This window comes from Chinchilla lanigera, unplaced genomic scaffold (genome assembly GCF_000276665.1).
Source record: "Chinchilla lanigera isolate Chin_1 unplaced genomic scaffold, ChiLan1.0 scaffold00021, whole genome shotgun sequence".
Classification (NCBI taxonomy): domain Eukaryota; kingdom Metazoa; phylum Chordata; class Mammalia; order Rodentia; family Chinchillidae; genus Chinchilla; species Chinchilla lanigera.
In genome coordinates, this window is record NW_004955422.1 from 21,701,710 (window position 1) to 21,720,143 (window position 18,434).

The 18,434-nt window shown below is 37.7% G+C and overlaps 1 protein-coding gene across 1 annotated transcript in view; it reads left to right on the forward strand.

Moving 5' to 3' along the window:
* LOC102004493 (chromosome unknown open reading frame, human C9orf3) overlaps positions 1-18,434 on the forward strand; it is a 340,448-nt gene that overhangs the window by 21,222 nt on the left and 300,792 nt on the right. Inside the window, exon 2 of the mRNA XM_013513835.1 lies at positions 13,086-14,021. Within this exon, the coding sequence (XP_013369289.1) occupies positions 13,228-14,021 (794 nt within the window). The 5' untranslated portion in view covers positions 13,086-13,227. The remainder of the gene's footprint in view (positions 1-13,085; positions 14,022-18,434) is intronic.

Genomic DNA, 18,434 nt, shown 5'->3' on the forward strand with positions numbered 1-18,434 from the left:
CTCTCTCTCCTTCCCCCTCTTCTCTCATATATCACAATAGACTCTTTCATTACATGATTACAAATTATATGCAGGCACCCTAACATGCTTCATGAAAGCAATAAATTTATAGAAAAGAGAGACTATTTAAACCTTGAGGCCAGAGATCACAGTTTATCCTATTTACAATTTGTATTAAAGATTGGTATTTAAGTTAATATCATGCCACATGTGGTAATCCTGCAAAGTGCTACATATTTTTATTTATAGTTAAGGGAGTAAAGCAAAATCCCCTTTTCATTATGTTATCTTGTGTTATTTACTCAGTGATAAATGACACTGCCTCCTGGGTATGAGTTTGCAATGAAAGACCCTATTGTAGTATATATTTATGTGGGGGGTGTGGTTAGATTTATGGTTCCAGAGGGAATTTAAATTCTGAATATCCTGGTACTTGTACAGTTAAAACATACAGCTTTATGTTGCTTTAACACTAGTTTTTTTCAAAGTGAAAGAAAATAAAAAGGAATGAACAAAGGGGGAAAGCTTAACGTTAAAATGCTAGAAACCAAATAAAATGACTAAGGGTCACTGACCTAAAGTCCAAATGACCTAATCTCAAAGATGGAAATTAAATCAAAGATAACAGTGATCCTTTGATTGACCTGTTTCTGCTCTTTGAAAGTGATTTTATCTTTAAAAATGTAATAACTGCTTAAGGACACTGTTGAATGATTTTTCCCAAATTGGGGAGGTATTAAGCTGAGCTAAAACAAAAGTTCGGCGGGGCCGGAAAGTTTAATAGCTGCCTGAGCCTTTGAGTAGAAAAGCAGTTCTATGCTGTGTCAGTTGATCAAAACCAGTATGCATAAGCATTTCTTAAAGAGAAGTATCTAGATATTTTAGAGGGAGGCTTGGCCTGAGATCATATTTGTTTTGAAATAGAAAGATAATACACAAATAAGGAAATGTGAGAAATTACCATTTTGAATACAGTAGACCTTAGTTCAACATCCCTTCACTCAGAATTTTAGATAATTTCAGCAAGAGTGAGCAGCCATTGTGCTGAGTACAAAAATAGAGACCTCCTAACAAATTAATAATATATGTGCGGTTTTTAGGACTAGTATACCGAGGCAAGTGTGCCCCTCATTCATTCAGCACTTAAAAATATCTCACCATTTTCTGGGGCTTCATTGTCTCTGATGAGACTTCAAATGTTATCCTGATGAGAAACTAACTTTTGTATGTATTATTGTTCCCTGTGTGTACTGTGTCATTTTGTTCTGGCTGTGTTCAAGATTTTTTTTAGCTTTTGTTTTTCAGCAGTTTGATAATGATGTGGCTAAGCATAGCTTCCTTTGTATTTATCCTGCTTGGGCTTGTTTAGATTTTGGAATCTTTCTCTCTCACCAAATTTGGAAAATTTTGACTATCTTAAAAGTAAAGTTTCTTTTGGTATCTTTTAGGTTTATCAAAATGTTGCAAAGATAGTATAGATAGTTCTCACATGCGCATCACGCCACTTTCCCATATGGTTCATATCTAATGTAATTATATTTGTTAAACTAAAAAAGTAATACTGGCACAATGCTATGAACTACATTTTTCCACTAATGTGCTTTATTTTAAATCTCTATTTTAGGATCCCGTTTAGGATATGACGTTGCGTTTTATCATTATATCTCCTAGACTCCTCTGTTCTGTGACCATTTTTCTACTTTACTTGCTTTTGTAGTCCTGACACTTTGGAAGGGTTTTGTTTAGGTGATTTTAGAGTGTCTTTCATTGTAAACTTATCTGATATTTTCTCATGTTTACACTGAGGTTATAGGTTTTAGGAATACTACAGAGGTAAAGTACCCTTCTCATTGCATCATATCAGGGATAATGATATCAATATGACTTATCACTGGTGATATTAAACTTGATAATGTGGTTACAGTTGTGTCTTCCAGATTTCTCTACTACATACAGTTTTTCCTTTTCTATTCCCTGTTCTTTGGAAGCAAGTCCCTAAGTCTAGCCTGTACTCAAGGGGAGGGGAATTAAGTTCTACCTCTGGAAAGACATATATACCTGGAATACATATATTACCTGGAGTTCTTCTGTAAGAAGATATATCCTCTATTTATTTGTTCAATCATTTATTCATCAGAATGGACTCATTGGTATGTATTTTATTCTTTGGACTCTAATCCTGTACTGCCATTATTTTTTTGCTTGCTTAGATTGTTCTAGCCATTGGAAACTCTTTTAGATTGATTCCTGTGTCATTTTGAGATGCTTTGTTCTTTTTCATCACCTTCTTTGTCTTATTCTCTTCTCTTTTCCTTCTTTTCTTTCCCCTACTCTTTACCTTCTGGGCCTGTATTATGCTGTAATGCTGTAGGTTCATCCCGTGTTTCCCCTTTCCCATCCTAAAATCAGCCATTTCTCCAAAGAGGCTTAGTTCCTTTTGTTGGAAAATGGTCATTTTCTTTTTTTCTTTCTTTTTTTGGTACCAGGAATCGAACTCAGGACCTTGTGCTTGCCAGGCAGGCGCTTGTGCCTCTGAGCCATATCCCTGGCCCTGGAAAAATGATATTTAGAAACCAAGATCTAAGTGCTGGTTGTTCTTACTGCTTATCCTTTTCTATAGTGCTCTTTGATACCTCTTTCTCTTTTACCTTTCTTCCTGGATGCTGATTATATTCATATTAAGCCTTTAGATTTTGTCTCAAAGATAGAGGGGGGCTCTGTTCTTCCTTTTTTTTTTTTTTTTTTTTTAAGTGCAGGGCTTCATGCATGCCAGACCAGTGCTTTACCACGGAGTTTCATGTTCACATACCCTTTCTGCTACAATCTCTAATGTCTAATTAAACTATCCAGTAGTTTTTAATTTCATACATGTGATTCTTCATTTCTGGTATTTCCTTTTGATTTTTTTTTGCGGCTTCTATTTGTTGTTCTGAGTTTTCCTTTGTTTATCTTATTGCGGCAGTTATGCTCTTAATTATAATACTAATAGCTGCTTTAAAATCTTTGCTAATTCTAGCATTTGGACTCATTCAAGTTGGTTTTCATTGCTTGCTTTTTTTCTTGAGTATGGTTTATATTTTCTTGTTTGTTTTTATGTTTAGTTATTATATTGTGATCCATACTTTGTAGAAACTGAATTCTGTTACGTTCCTCTGAAGAATGTTAATGTTTCGTATTGTCAAACTTCTAACTGTTCCTTCTCTGCAGGGGCAGCAGTGAAAACTCAGTTTAGTTCCATTTATTTGGTCTTATGCTGTTTTGCCCTGCACATGTACAGTTTAAGGGGTAACTGGAGAAGTAATCGGGGCTAAATATAGAATATGGTGGATACTACATTTTCTGAAGTTCTCCATTACTTTCTAGCTGCTGAATTAGTTCTGCAGGCTATTCTCTGATTATTTAGGCACTAAGACTGCAGGTTTTAATATGAGTTTCAGCTGATTTGCCAAGCACTGACCTGGGCCTGCCCTTAAATGAAAAACTATAAAAGAGTAAACTCAGTGTCATTCACTCTTCTAAGTGTTAACGTCCTGACATTTCTGCCAGCTTTTTGCTCATTTTTGTGTGCACATGTGCATGTATTTTTTTTGTTCAAAGTTTTAGAATTATAATAGTGGGAAGATTAATCTGATATAAGTATTCCTGTTACCAGAAATGGTACTCCCTTTCATATACAAATGTCATGATATTAATTAAATAAACAAACAAATGTAAAACTAAAATTGTGCAACTATGGAGAACTATACAGTGCTATGAGATCTAATAATAGGGGAATTGAGTTAATGAACCAGTGACTAGTACGTGTAGATAACTGAAACTGAATTATCCACAGAAAGGCAGAGGCCGTGAAGGAGTGATTCCTGCATAAATTGGAGAAAGAATTCATATTCCACTGTAGAGAGACAGTAGAGATACTGAGCCAAATAAAAAGAAATCCACATTTGGACACAATAAGTGAAACATTGAAGATCAAATATAAGGAAAAAATATAAAAGCTATCATGGAGAAAAAGAGGCCTGTATACTAAGAAATGCCTATAAATAACAGACATCTACAACATGAGGGCAAAACAGAGTAGTATATTCAAAGTACAAAGTGAAAGTAACTGTCAACCTGAAAGTCTATACTTTGTTAAAGACTTATTCCATAGAGGATATAATAAAGACATTGCAATATATACAAATGTTGAGTTTACTACTCATACGACTCCTACTGAAAAAATTACTAAAGATATATATACTCAAGTAAATGGGAAATTGGGCAGATTGTATTTTCTCAAATCGGCCATGGCAGTAGCTCCCATTTCCCGTGCTCTCCCACTACGCAGTTTTACCACTTCCCCATCAAAAGTGGGGTGTGTTCTGTTCTCCTTGAATCTGCACGGACTTCATGACTTTTAGGATGTAGTAGACATGTTAGCCACATTCGTTTGCCAGACTAGGGCAGAAAAGGCCATGCAGCTTTCAACTCATTCTTTGGATATTTCCTCTTGGCAGTGCTAGCCACCATATACGATGTCCAACTATTCTCACATACTCATGTTAGGCTTTGCATAGCCACCCTGGTCATCCTCCAAGAAGCTCATCCTCTAGCTGAGTACCATGAGTGACATAGTCAGATTCACATGATCTAGAAGAATAACCCAGCTGAGTTTTACCTTACCTAGAAAATAGAATAAAATGGTTGCTGTTTGCAGCCACAAATTGCAAGTCATGCAGAATGTCATGCAGCCTTGAACCTGGAAGGGTGGAGGGGGGTTTATGAATTAGTCACGAGTAAGGAGCTGGTGAGCATATTTGTAAATACAAATAAAACTTGATGTTAAAAAGCTGGTTATAGGTTATTAAAAATGTGTTACTAAATTTTGGCAACAATAATGTGGAAGCTGGTGTGTAATAAGGAAGAATAGGAGCTGTTGGTTAAATTTTAAGGTCCTGTATTGTTTAGAAGGCTGCCAGAAATTGACTTTAGGACTGTTAGAGAAATTGACTTTAGGACTGTTAAAGAAAGGAAACATTATATAACTTATGAAATATTAGCAGGGTGGGGGGGCAGGATGCAGAAAAAAAACAAAGTAAAAACCTTAAAAAGCAAAGAAAATCATGGTAGTTAGAAAAACAGTGTTATTACAACTGTAATTGCAGTGATGTAAATAAATTAATTTCAGGCACTAAAAATGATAATTATGTTTTTAAAAATCTGGCCAAATGCTGTTTTAAAAAGGCGGTGTAGGCAAAACAAGAGTTAGAAAGAAAAATAAAGGAATAGAAATGAGGTGCCAGGGATAAACAAACCAAAAGATAGTCGATGCGACTATATCAGGCAACATGGCACTTCTGGATATTTTACCCAGGAAAATTGGCACTCAGAGATACATACAAGGAAATTCATTGCAGCATTCTTTGTAACAGTGCAAAATTTAAGATAATTTAAATATTTACCAATAGGGGCATGAACAGATAGATTGTGGAGTATTCACATGGAGTCACTAGACAGTTAAAAGAAGTGAAATAGGTCTCTATGCATTAATACGGTTACATTTCAAAACCATTGGGTGAAAGAAGTTGCAGAATATGTCAATGTGATATTTCTAAACATACATTTAGACTTCAGGTTTCCTTCTAATTCTAATTGTTTAATTTCACAGCAATAATCTTATGTTCCTATGACTATATGCTTTTGAGTATCTGTGGAATTGGCCCAGAAACTGTTTCCACAAGTAAACTGGCTATCATTAAGAGCATTAGATGTGTCCTAAAGAATGAACATGCCTGGAGTAGAGAAAGCTGTCATGCTGCGGTCAAGTAATCTGTAAAATCACAGGGTGCTTAATGCTCTAGAAGAAGCATATATGTAAACATTTTTTCTTTTCCTCTAAGCTAATTATAAGAAAAAAAGATATGGTATAAAGAGGTATAGGTGTACCCTGATAAGAAAACAGTGCAATGTCTGGAGAAAGATATTTTCTACTGGCCTATATAACTCATGCAAGCCAGGCCAGTTCTGTAAGTAACTAGAGGTTAAAATTACAAATGCCTTTACATACGAGTTTCACAGATACTTACTGAGAACCTACTGTGTATAAAGTACTCTACTTAACACGGTAATGAACACAAAAATCAGGAGTCCCAAGGAATTGATAGAACACTGGAGGATGGAGGCTGCTGTAAAATGAGGCAGGATGAGTTAAAGGCCATGAGAGTGATACCATTGCTTTGTAGCTTGAGCATGAGAATGAAGTTATTTTCATTGGTGGGACTGGGAATGTCTCTACAGAATCTATTTCAGTTTGGGTGATTCAAAGTGGCAGAGCAGTTCCTTTTCTGAGCTATAGCTCTGTTTATTATTTGATTCTTCCCCACCTGATTAAGAGAAACATTGTTGTACATTAATCTTTTCAAATCCTTTTAATGGTGCTGCTCAGAAAATTGTTTAAGCATTTAAAATATATACCACATAGTACACTTACTTTAGAGGCTACAGTGGTTAGCCACTGGAAAACTAACCATTGGTTTTGATAAAAGGGGAACTTTTATATATTATGGCTTATGACAGAGAGTGGAAAAATGTTTCAGTGAGACAGGCTGGCATTTTAAATTGGAGCACAATGATAGCCAAAAATGCTGAAGTCAACAGACTGCTTAGAAATATGGTTACCATTTGCTGAGCGAGGCCTTTCGGGGTGGCCACAGACACGTGTTTACAACCACAGCCGGCTCAGTTTTTTGTAAATGTGGGATTGTGACCCCAGCTGACACAAGTAAGAGCTGTGTGCTTTTAGAGAAAGGAGATTTAGGTCATCCATGAATCTAAGACAAGTAGGAAGTAGGTAAATAAGCAACATATGATAAAAGATGTATCACACATTACTTAGAGTGGAAAAAACACAAAAGCGATAGTTTTCTGTTGAGTCTTCTAGGGCTGGCTTCAAACTTTCTCCTTTTACCTCCAAAATGATCACAGGAAGAATTGGTTATTAGTCTAAAACTTGAAGAAGATAAAGAAAGTGGAATGAGGATATGGAAGAGGTGATGTTTGATTTGTGCTTTGGACAGTACAAAAGAGATGACCGTGAGGCTGAGGGGATCAGACCTCTAAGACAAAGCATTAGCTAGTGGGAGAAGTTCTATTTCTCACAAGAAAAGAGAAATAGGTGACTTCAGGTAAATTGCTTTACCCTTGTGGGCCTATTGTCTTCAGTTGTAAAACTAGAAAGTTGAATTGTGTGAACCCTAGAGAATTTTCCAGCTTCAAAGTTCAGTGAACTAAAGACGAGTTAAAATAGCCAACAGAGGTCTGGGGACCTAGCTCAGTGGGAGAATGCTTATTACATGAGGCCCTGTGTTCCATCCCCAGGACCACAAAAATAAACAAACAAGCAACAGAGTCAAATGTTTTTGTTTTTAAAGATGGTAACCCTGGGAGTATATGAAATACTGGGAATGGAATGGAGTCACTGAGAGAAAATGTTGGCAAGAGAAAAGTATTAAGTGAAGTAAGGTTGTAAGTACAGTTAAGTAGAAGGGGGTGGTTTGTGGGGAATACATCTTATTTCAGTTGTTTCCTTCTTTCTTTGGGGAATTAGTGTAACACTCCTGGTTTGATGCCCTTACTTCTAGCCACAGGAAAGTGAGGTGACCTAGTCAGATAAATTTGGGCATGTACTATTCATCTCTACCCGTTTGGTTTGGGTCAGCAATCCTGACCACAGTGAGCTATACTCCTGTACTCCTCCAATGCTGATGTGTTATCTTTGGCTTTCTTAGTAAGCCATGTTCTCCAGGTTAGCTTTCATTATTAATAATGATGGCATTTTGGTCCTCCTCTGCTGTATCTTTACTGTATATCTCAAGTATTTTCAGAATTTGGATGGGAAAGAAGAGTGGTATTTATTTGGCTCTATAAGCACCCCAAAGTTTGGGATTCATGGGAACAGAATTAACAGAGGGACGTTATTCCCTCTGAATCAGGAGAAGGCAATCAGATACAGGTACTGGATACAGTCAGATGCAGATACTAGACATACTGTGAGATATGATTGAGTTTCAGAGATTCAGAGTCATCTCAGTAAAGCAGAGGCCCATAATCAGTTGAGAATGAGCCAGACTTCGAATGGTCTTTGTGAAGAATGTCCTGGAATCTACTGAAGAGAACCAAAGGATTGCCAGGCAAGGTGACAGATATTTGAGTACTTAAAATACAGATTAAACGAGGTTGTGAGTTAGATTCCCAGTACCAAAAAACAAAACAAAACAAAAACCCCCAAAACAAATTAAAGCTGGGTGTGGTGGAATATGCCTATGATTCCAACTATTAGGGAGGCTGAGACAGGATGATCATTTGAGCCTAGGAGTTTGGGGCCAGCTTGGGCAACATGGAAGGACTCTGTGTCTTCACCCCCACTAAAGCCCCCAGAAATCAAAACAAGAAAAAAACGGCAAAGATGAAATTCCAAAACACAAAATATAGTACACTTATTTTAGAGGTAGCAGTGGTTAACCACTGGGGGTTTTGATAACAGTGGTTTGGAGAACAGGTTTGAAAAGATAAGGCCTTGTGGCAGTGCCACACAGTTGTTCTCCGGCACCAAGGACAAGTGCAGTAAATTGCTCTACAATAGCTGTCTGCAGCCTTTTTAGCACCAGGGATCAGTTTGGTGGAAGACATGGTTTTGGGATGATTCAAGTACATTATATATTTATTGGGTATTTTATTTCTATCAGCATTACACTGTGTTATGTAATGAAATAATTATACAACTCACCATAAAACAGAATCAGTGCAAGCCCCGAGCTTGTTTTCCTGCAACTAGATGTCACATCTAGGGGTCATGGAAGACAGTGCCACCCGAAGTGTGTAGCTTATGTCCAGTTTACTCTGTTAGCTCATTTTGGTTACTGTCTCTGTAGAAAACCCTGCTTCACAAAGATAAAATGTTGGGAATGGAAACAGGCTTTTCAGTGCTTTTGTGGCAATCTCACGATAACCTGCTTTGACTTTAATTCAGAATTTATAGAGATTTGAAGTTGTCTCAAACATACTTTTAAGGTCACCATCATTTGCAATCACAAGCAGTTGATCCTTTCCTGGGGCAGACAAAGTCGGTTTATTTGGCTTATTCAGGCAGGCCCTTGTGCCATTGAGCTATATCCCTGGCCCATTTGGCTTATTCAGAAATAGGTTGTGGATCCATTCCTTCCCAATTCTGGGGTCTTTTGTTGTTTGGGGAGTACTGCTCAAGCTCTTTTAATGCCAAGATATGTGATCCTGCACCAGCTGGGAGAAAGAAGACTCCATCTCAATTTTTCAAAATCTCTGCCAGTGTTTGAAAAATGTCAGAAGCCTTAGTGATCACTCATTGCACCCATAATGCCAATTTGGCTTTGAATATAGCCACCTTTGCTGCTGACTTGAACACACTTTTCATTCTCCCCTGAAGTGACAAATTGAGCCTGTTGGGTGGGTTGAATATGTTACATGCATAAGCAAGTGTATTGACTCATTTTGTGTCACTGAAATGTGCTGCCAGTGGTGACTGTTTTTCTAAAAGAAATCTCTGGAGTGATTCTCGTAACTCAGAAACTCTGGCCAGTTATTCACCTGTAGAAAGCTGTGGTGTTGGCTGGCAATAAAAGTGCACATAACCTCATGCACATCCTCTTGAAAAATATATTGAACAAAAACAAGCACTGTTTCGTCATGAGTACTGATAGATTTTTAAACCTGGATTGTATATCATGGTGACTCAATCGTCTCTAGCATTTGTGCCTCAATATTTGCTGTTATTTCATTAGTTTGTCTAGTTATAGTGCTCTCTGAATAGAGGAACATGGGCCACCTTTTGAACTGCAGCTTCTCCTGAAAGTTCGCAACACATCCCCTTAGCAGCAGACAGGATCAGTTCTTCACCAACCTAAAGGGCTTTTTAGTTTTAACCATACAACTAGCCAGAAAGAATGATGCTCTGAGTACAGACACATTTGATGAAGTAGAGATCGTCAATAATTGCATCTTTTAATTGTTTTTTTCTTTTGAGAAACTCCAAAGGTTGTCTTTTAATGCAGGTGCTTGATCTTCCTGTGATAAAGTAGTTTTAAAGGTTTTATACCTTGATTATACAGCTAGTCACCACATACACAAAGCAGGCTTGGAGAACTTGAATCACCTGCTGCAATGAATCTGTACTTTAAATAGAATTCTTGGTGTTTTCTTTTATATGCAGCTTTCTTTTGGTTGGCAGTCTTAGAGTCTGCTATCTTGTCATAGGGCCTTTCCCCCTTTTCAAGAAAACTATCCAGTGATATTTACATTTTAATCATTTTGGCCAGTTAGCGTATGAGCTTACCCAAACTGTGACTGAGAAGCATGCAGCGGGGGAAAGAGGTGTGGACAGAAGTGGTAAATAAAATAGTGAGTGTGCCAAGTGTGGATTGGAATAAGTGTTGGATTCTGATTTATAGTCTGCCACCAGATGCAGCTGTACAGTTGAAGTATATCAACTCACAGGCCACTATAAAGCCTGCCATCAGATACAGCCTAATTCTCACTTGCCAGTCACTCATAGGGTTTTGATATGAGTCTGCAACAATTGATTTATTATGTCTCTGTGCAGCCAAACCTCTCTGCTAATATTAATCTGTATTTGCAACCACTCCCTAGTGCTAGCATCACAGCCTCAGCTCCACCTCAGATCATATAAGGAGCAAGCAGTTTAGATCCCTGTCATGGACAGTTCATAGTAGGGTTTGCACTTCTATGAGAATCTAATGCCACTGCTGCTCTGACAGGAGTGGAGCTCAGGCTGTAATGTGAGTGATGGGAGTGGCTGTCAATACACATGAAGTTTTGATCACTCACTCTTCACTCATTATGGCCTGGTTTCCATATATAAAATATTTTGTTCTTAAATTACACAAATTTTCAGAAATGAAGGCATCTACTAGGATTAGATAATGAATATTTATATCTATGTTTACATAAATGCTAAGCCATTTTTCTTCAAATATGATAGTTTAGACAGCCACAAAGGTTTTTTTTTTTGTGTATATGTTTTTATTTTTAAAAAGTTAGCGCCGGGTATGGTGGTGCACGCCTGTAAGCCCAGCACTCGGGAGGCTGAGGCAGGAAGATCGTTGCAAGTTCGAGGGCAGCCTGGGCTGCAAAGTGAGCTCAAGGCCAGCCTGAACTGCATAGCGAGACCCTGTCTCAAAAAGACAAAAAAAAAAGTTAAGTTCTTTGAAAAGCCCAACAAACAGGCTGCATGTTAGCAGCTCAGAAGACCAGCAGAATGGAATTTTAGCATCATTGTTTCTCATTACATGGATACAGTCAATGACTTTATCAAAGGTTATTAATTATTAATTAACAAGTTCAATCACTCTCATACAGAAAATAATATACCCTAGTTTGTCTCCTATGCCCATTGACTTTTCTAGGATTAAGAGAAATACCAGCTTCTGCATAAAGAAATCTCAAGCTATGGTTTGCATCCCTGATTTCTCTTTACTCCTATTGCATGTAAAGTCAGGGCCACCTTCAGTTTGGTGGGTGAGAGACAGGCACAAAGAAGGGTTTTGAGAAACAATTGTGCTTGAGCTGAGGCATGGAGGGAGAGCAGATATGAGAGATGGGAGCTAAGAGCACCTTGGGATGGCATAAGGCTCACTGCAGAAGTCATGGAGGCATGGAGTTAGCCATCTTCAGGGAGCAGTGTCTTGATCAAGCCATTTGGCTAGCAGACAGTGTGCAGAGGGAGTATCAACTCCACAATTGGAAGCATAGCTTCAACCAATTGTCCAGGCTGTGGGAGGCCAGTCTTAAGATTAGCTGAGACTTTGATGAGGAAATCACCTGTGGAGAGGTAGAAACTAAAAATTCAATAGGGTTGTTTGCTGGAATGAGATTCTAGAAGGGAAGGAAATAAAGAGATATAGTAGAAAGGCAGATAAAGTCAGAAGGGAAGTGAGGAGGAGTTAAAACGTATGGGGGCACAATTTACTTGAAAAGTCAAGCAAGTAATGTTTTGTAGTTGATAAAAGAATGCCTCCTGATATTTAGAAATACAAAAATTGTTTTAAATATATCTACTCTCTTAGAGGTTTTTTTTGTCAGAGTTCCTATTTTTCCTTAGCCATATTCCTTTTACATTTTTGTTAAAAGAATAAATGAATAGCATATGCTTAAAGAAATTAGGTACACATTAGGCACTGAAATAATTTCAAATAATTTTTCTTTTAGCTGTATTGCTATTATGTAATAAGAATACATTTTGATTCAGAACTTTTATGAAGAATTTGTACATTTTATTACAACATCTGTTTCTACATTTTAATTTCTCTCCTTTTATAGGTATTTGCATACTTTTTTTTTTCCAAATGAGAAGACCTTTTGTTTGCCACAAGAAGGCTATTATCCAGAATGTTAATGGGTTTTCAGCTATTAAGATGTAATGATATACCTTGAGTATTTAACTATAAATTTGAAAAATCTCCATGAACAATCTCAAAGGAATACTTAGAATGCACTCCTGGTAAATTGGCTCATTTTCCTGTAATTTACTGGAAGTGCTGATATGAGAGCAGTCCTAATGTGAAAGTACATTAATCCCTGGAGTTACATTGTATGTATTAAATTATTACTCTCAAAGAATAAAATGTATGAGGCCATTTAGCCCTCATTCACACTTGTTACTTAGAATCACAGTAGAGAAACAATCACTTATCTTTTGATGCACAAAATTAGAAATGATACATTTAATATCTTTTAAAACAAGAGGCACAGTGATTCTCAGTTACGATTTTGCATAACAATTGGTCTTTTCCAAAACAAGGACTGTTCTAGTTAGGAACTTGATTCTTCTGCCTTTGTGGAGGCCCATTTCATTCCACTGGTAATTGAAATATTTTTAGAAACCCCATAATGCAGCTTTCTTTCATGTCAGTCAGGAAGATTAGTCTGCCTTCTAGCCATGAGAATCTACGACAATGGGGTTTTATAAGGATGGTAGTCAACCTGCAGGAGCAGCAGACTGCAGGAGCATTTAGGGCCTTTGGAATTTACCTAATTGTGCTTTTCTTCTTTGGCAGGTGACTGAAAATTGTGAAACACAACTTGTGACATCAGTTTTTTTTTTTTCTTGTTAGTAGCCACTTATGATTGTGGAAGATTAAGGCAGAGACAAAGCCACATCTGAGATTTTAGCAAAGCTTTTCAAAAGCAAACTACACCATGGAGATAAAGCTGGACCCTTCCCGAGATGATCTGCCTCTCATGGCCAACACCAGCCACATACTTGTGAAGCATTATGTACTGGATTTAGATGTGGATTTTGAAAGTCACGTCTTTGAGGGCACCATAGTGCTTTTTTGTGAGGATGGAAACAGATTCAAGAAACAGACCAGCTCTACGAAGGAAACCTACCAGTTGGCATCGAACAAAGCCTGCAAATTTGGGACACCTGAATTCTGCCATCTTCCTATGACAAATGCAAGTACCACATTTAATGTGGAATATAATGATTTTATAATCTATGATAAAGGTGAAGAAGATGCTTCTGATAAAGAGGGTAACCATGACAACCAGGAACAGGCATCTGGGATCTCTAGCTCAAAGTACTGCTGTGACACACAGAATCATGGGAGAGAGGATTTTTTGCTAGTGTTGGACTGCTGTGATTTATCTGTGTTAAAGGTTGAGGAGGTGGATGTTGCTGCTGTGCCAGGTATTGAAAAATTTACAAGGCCTTCCAAGCCGACAATTGTTTCTGAAGAGCTCAGGAATGAGATTGTTCATGAACTTGTGACTCTGCCTGCAGATCATTGGAGGGAGCAGTTAGACTATTTTGCTCGCTGCAGCCAGGCTCCTAGCTGCGGGGAACTCTTCTTTGACACTGACACTTGGAGCTTACAGATCAGGAAGACAGGGGCTCAAACAGCTACTGACTTCCCTCATGCCATCAGGATATGTTACAAAACCAAACCCGAGGGGCAGTCCGTTACCTGGACCTCAGACCAGAGTGGCAGGTAGGTTATCCCAGCACTCTGCAGCCTTGCTAATCTCAGACATCTCCAGGATGTTCTTAGACAAGTGACCAAGTCTGCAGAAATGCTTCTGTTTATTCTCTGGTATTACCCTTATATCCTGAGACCCACAGAGAAGCAGGTAAATTCTTAGGCATGCTGAACTTTTAATAGGATTGCCTCCTGTAAGTCAAGATGAAAAGACTATTAAATACTCCTACCTCTGAGTGAAGAGATTGAAAGGTAAGCTTAGTGATGGAATCCTGAGCCTGCCTCTTGGTTGAGATCATAGCTAGTGACTTTCCCTGCTGTCAGTGGAGTGTAACGGGGGCAAGTACTTCTCACAATTCCAGTACAACTTAGAGAACAGACTGCTGTGAAGTTGGATGGGTGTGAAGCCAGGCAAACTGCTTTCAAATAAAGCCAGCTCTGCTTTGTGATATTCTTACTGTATCTATCTTGGCAGCTTTGCCTTTGGACTTCCTTAGTTGTTGCATGATGTGAACCACCAGAGCAAACTGAAAGATTTCTGAGGCATGAAACAGCCCTGCTAAGGCTGCCTGCTCACCTCTTTGGCCATGATTGTTGGTATTTTGTACCAGGAAAACTCCTAGTTCTGGTGCAGAGAGAAGAAATTGATGAGGCATGGTGTTCCTGGGGATGTATTTAGGTAGTCATTTGGCCTTTTCTTATTGTCCTTCCCCCAACTGTTGTCCAGTTTATTTTGGGATTTGAGAAATTCTAAACTTTATTGATTCCTTGTTATTTGATCTATTTCTTTATGCTAATGTCCTATAAATCATTATGATAACCATTGTAGAGTTTGGATGGAGGAATGTTGAGCTTTGTTAATTGTGTCTGAGAGCCTTGTTTTTATAGCACTGGAACCCTTTAATTAAAGCAGTTGTCTCCTGGAATTGCTTATCTCTTCCTCAACGCACCCCTCAAAAACCTTGTAGTATTTATTTATTTATTTGAGTCCTATTTATCCCAGTATTTGCCTCTCATATTACCTCCTGCTCTTGTCTCCAGCCTGCTCAAAAAGAGTTCACTTCCTGTCTAGGTAGCTAGAGTCTGAGGCAGCCTTTGGGAAACTACAAGATTGGTACAAACTTATGTCAGTACAAAAGCACAGTAATTTATTTATGGAGTAACTTACTGGATGTTTCCTGGAGACAGAGGGAAAGAAATAATCATTCTTATGGTATCTTCAGATTTTTAAAAATTAGCAAGAATGGGATTTTCAATAAGATTTAATAAGGTAGTACACTACCTCAGAATATTTAACTAGGGAATTAGAGGTTTTAATATTCTAGAGATTGCATTTTTAAACTAGAATAATGAGGGAAAAGAAACTATTGACAGTATTTAGAAGAACTAAATATGATTTTCTCTCCTAAATGCTTAGTACGAAGACAGGCATTAGACTTTTGAATTAAATTGCATGCAAAAGTGCTGAGTAGGAACAATTTATAGATAAACGCTGGTTTCCATAAAGAATTGAAAGAGGCTTGGGTCCATTTCATTCCTCCAAAGGCTGACATGGTGAATGTACTTTTGATGTCTCCTTTTCTGGTGATTCTATGAAATGAATGATCATAGCAGAAGTTTACACTATATTCTTGGAAGTTTGCGATTATATGTTAGTATATTATGGTCATTTATGCAGTCTTACAAGGATAAGAAATGTTAATGTAACAAAGAAAATCATACAAAGATTTTTTTTTCTTTTTGGGGGGGAGAATTTTCTTATAGTCAAGATAATTTTACATGAGTGGTCAACTCTCTCTAAAGTCTCTTGTGAACTTAAGAATAAATATAAGAATGTGCAGGTAATTTAATAATTTAAGGACTTAAGTTGACTGAAAATTCCAGATTGCTAGACAAAATTAATTCCTTAGTGATGAGAGTGAATGGTAATTGTCTGGGGTCATCATACAGTACTTGGTGAAGTTAGTTGTGCTAAAATAGAAAATTTCACAATTGTGTTAAAATTATTAGGGAGACGTTATTTCTTCCAGGGCATAAAGTCCACATTTATTAAATTAAGACAGTTGTTGCACATTTACCCTTGAATGACAGAATTCAATCAGTACATTTACCATAAACTCACAGTCCTGGTTGGGAAACTCTTTATTCCCATTAGCAGGGAGGAAAATTGAATAGAGTGACAGGAAGCTCTTAGAAAAACCCAAGCCTCAGTTGTACAAGGAAACAGTTGTTTTTTACTGTGTCATTTATTGTATGCAAAATTTTCAGTACATTTTAAAAATAAATGAATTATAGTAGCTTTCAGTACATTTTTATTTTAAAGTGGAGATTGGACAAAAACTTAAAAAAAATGTCTAAATTGGAATCTTTCAAGTTCCATTAGTGGCTTCTCACTCTTCACCCTACCGCAGTAAAGAATTAAACTGAATTGTTTTGTTTGGTAGTTAAATAAATAATCATTTAGAAGGTCAAATGATCCCAGGCTGGGATGCAAATGGTGACAGTCTAATTATATTATGAACATATGAAACAATCTCCCTGAAGGGAGTAGGGGAGCGAATGCTGCCATAAGGAATTTTTTTGTTGTTGTTTTATTGTTTGAGGCATGGGACCCAAGATCTCTTGCATGCTAGGCAAGTGCTCTAGTACTGTACTACATCAGCAGACTGCCCTAAGTAACTTTGGAAATGAGTAAAGGCAAAAGGAACCATGTGTAAATGCTGGTTGGTAGCATTATTTCCCATAGGGTGTAGGTTAACAATTCTAATACTACTATATGTATATGGTGGAACTGAGCAATTAAGTAAATGGATTGTAGAAGATGCAAAGCAGGCTTCTCACTGTTGAAGTGGGAGGTAAGATAGCAAGGGGAAGGGGCTAAAATGCTTCATGCGGTAACTAATTAGAGTTGGAGACCACTGTGAACTCATGTTTAACAATACAGATTCAGATGATTGCATATAGAAAGTTATGGATATGTGTGGTTCCAAGGTTTAATGCACAAACATGTATTTCTTTGCTCATCAGCTGAAAGGTTCAAGAATCAGTGAGCACACTTAAGGTCCAGATCTTGATTTTTTGTTTGTTTGCTTTTTGTGACAGGAGTCTTGCTATGTAGTTCAGGCTGGCCTTGAACCCACTGTGTAGTCCAGGCTGGCCTCAGACTCGAGGCAATCTTCTTGCCTCAGCTTCCTGAGTGCTGGAATTACAGGCATGTACCACCATGACCGGCTCAGATCTTGGTTTCTGATACCTTTCTCTTTTCAATGAAAGGAATGAGAATTTCTTAGAGAAATGGCTAGGACTGGGATAGGAATATACAAGATAAGCCTGTCGGAAAGTAAGGAAGCATTCAAACAGCAGAACCAGCCACAGACAACAGAGGTATGCCAGATTAACAAGTCCCCATCTGAAACAGTTCCTAGTGGCCAAAGCTGAGCAACCAAATAGGTAAGGTACTGCTGGATGATAACCCAGCATTTAAAATAAATATCTGTGAGTCCAAATTGATATTAATAAATGATTTAATAAATAACCAAGTGCAGAAGAATAGACAAATTCACAGTGCAGAAGAGTTCCAAATAAATGATGTACATATTCCATTTGCAAGGAGGTGGAATATAACTGCACTGCTGAATTGTGAACTTACTTCCAGACAATAGAGCATGAAAAGTGGGAAAAGAATAATTTTACATTGGAGAAATCTGACAGTATTACCTTAACGAGATGGCCAAGATCAGCAACAGAGATAAGTTGTATTGATAGTATGTGTCTTTAGCCTTGATAGTAAGCACCTAACTTAGTATGAATGGTGAAAGTGGCATCTTTGTGGTCTTTCTCTCAAAAGTCTTTAACTCCAGTCTTGTTTTGACAAAAACATCAGGTAAACCCCAATTGAGGAACATTCAGCACAGTACCTGATAGTGTTCTTCAAAACTATCAGGTTGGCATATACGAGAAAGGTGTACGAGATTGTCAGTCAAGAAGACCCTAAAGAGATGTGGTGATCTTGAAACAGAAAAGGGATATTCAAGAAAAACTAAGGAAATCTGCGTCCTACACTGTGACAAGTATACTCATTTGTGACAACATACTGATAGCAAGGAAAACCGAGTATGGAGTATATGGAACTTTTTTTTTTCGTTGTTATATTACATATTGTTATCCTCAGTCATGTTGCCCAGATGTAAGAATGGAAGATTGCTCAAACCATTAAAGAGAATAAAAAATAATTATCAAATAAAACATTAGCGACAATACAGAGTTTCACTAGACAAGATGGTAGGAATTCACCAATGGTTGTTCCATTGCATATTGTTGTCTTTAAATCAGTTGCTCAGGGGGCTGGGGATTTAGCTCAGCGGCAAAGCACTTGCCTGGCAAGCGCAAGGTCGTGAGTTCGGTTCCTGGTACCGGAGAAAAACC